The 1530-nt window shown below is 57.6% G+C and overlaps 1 protein-coding gene across 1 annotated transcript in view; it reads left to right on the forward strand.

Moving 5' to 3' along the window:
- Positions 1–703, forward strand: part of ACA1_393700 (ABC transporter transmembrane region domain containing protein) — a gene marked incomplete at both ends in the record, with an annotated part of 3237 nt that extends 2534 nt beyond the window's left edge. The window contains 3 exons of the mRNA XM_004340669.1: positions 114–207; positions 312–464; positions 545–703. Of these exons, the coding sequence (XP_004340717.1) occupies positions 114–207; positions 312–464; positions 545–703 (406 nt within the window). The remainder of the gene's footprint in view (positions 1–113; positions 208–311; positions 465–544) is intronic.
- Between the last annotated feature and the right edge of the window lie 827 nt (positions 704–1530).

Here is a 1530-nt window from a genome sequence, read left to right on the forward strand (position 1 = left end):
TCCACAGTTAATTTTGACCCTCTTCTCCTCTTCCTTTCGTTTTCTAAGGGTCTGCCACCACCGGTGGGCGTAGTGCTCGTCTACCCGGCCCTCTGCCTCTCGCTTGCGGCGAGTATCTCGCGGACCGTCTTCAACCATGATCCAGTCCTCAACTTCCCTTCCACCGCGCTGTGTCTCAACTCCTACGTGCCCGAGGACAGGCGCAGTGTACTCCATACCTACCTACTCACGCCCCGCCCGGTGTTGGTCAATGCCACCGTCGGCTCACCTTTTTATCTGCGCAAAATGCGCACTTGGTTCATTCACTACAGACGACCTTCACCGACCCGTACTTGAGCCCCAGCATGGCGCCATCGTCGCTCCTGGCCAAGTTCCCGCCCACTCACATCGCCGCCGGAGGACTCGATCCGCTGCTCGACGACGGCGTCCACTTTGCGCATCGTCTGCTGAAGGAACAGCGACCGGTACCGACTCTCTGCTTACGCCACACCGCGTACTCACTGTACATGGCCATGTGACTGATGGGTGAACCCTCGCTGCGCAGGTGGAGCTTCGCATCTACGACATCCTTCCTCACGGTTTCATGAACGTTTCGCAGACCATTCCCTCGTCCAAGTTTGCCATCGTCGACATCGCCAGCGCCATCACCCAGCTCATGTTCGCTCCGGAAGCAGCGCCGGCCGACGAGCCACACAGCGTGTGAACAAGCTCGGGTTCATCATCACCACAGCCCATCAAACTCGCTCCCTTCACCCGTCATTTGTGTCGCTTGCGCGCCCGGGAGCCGAGCAGGACCACATCACGCCCACAAGAATGTGGGCGGAGCCTGAGAACCTCCTCGCCGTCGCCCACGCCGACAGTCTTGTCGTCATCTCAACTCGCCGTCGCCCACGCCGCGAAAGTCGTGTGAGTGGCCACGGAGCAAAGGAAACAAAAAGAATATGGCCCAGCGGGGATTGGGTGCCTCGAGTGAGAAGAACGGAGGAACACCAACCACACTTTTTGTGACGACCCGGCACGTGCCCGCGTGGCCACAAAAACGGGGCCGAGTCACGTTCGTCTCTTTTCTTATCTTCGCGCCCCTCGACCACCACCCACCCACACACGCCAACCAGGTCTGTATCACCCCTCTGCTGCGCCCTCAGCGGCCCATTACTCTTGCTTTAGAGATGTGGAGGAGATGGAGGGCCTTCGGGTTCGTCCGTACTCCTGGCTGTGTGGCGGTGGGGTGAGCACTCTCGCGAGCGTCTTCTCCCTAAGGAAGTGTCCGGGCCACTCGTTAGAGTCATCATTTAATTCGTTTCAGTATGTTATTCTTCCGATTCGGTGATTAGATCTAGCTGGGACTAATCCGTATCCCGCTCTTTTTCCATTTCAGTTGCGTTGTGCTGCGGCCGAAGATCTTGGAAATTCACAAGAACCCACAACTGCACTAGTTGATTTCCGAAAGGATTGTCGTTGGGGAGGACATATCGATCATCCTACCAACGACGTCGAACCTCGATCCGCCAGAAAACGCCTGCCATCCAA

This window comes from Acanthamoeba castellanii, assembly GCF_000313135.1.
Source record: "Acanthamoeba castellanii str. Neff unplaced genomic scaffold scf7180000084756, whole genome shotgun sequence".
NCBI classification, from domain to species: domain Eukaryota; phylum Discosea; order Longamoebia; family Acanthamoebidae; genus Acanthamoeba; species Acanthamoeba castellanii.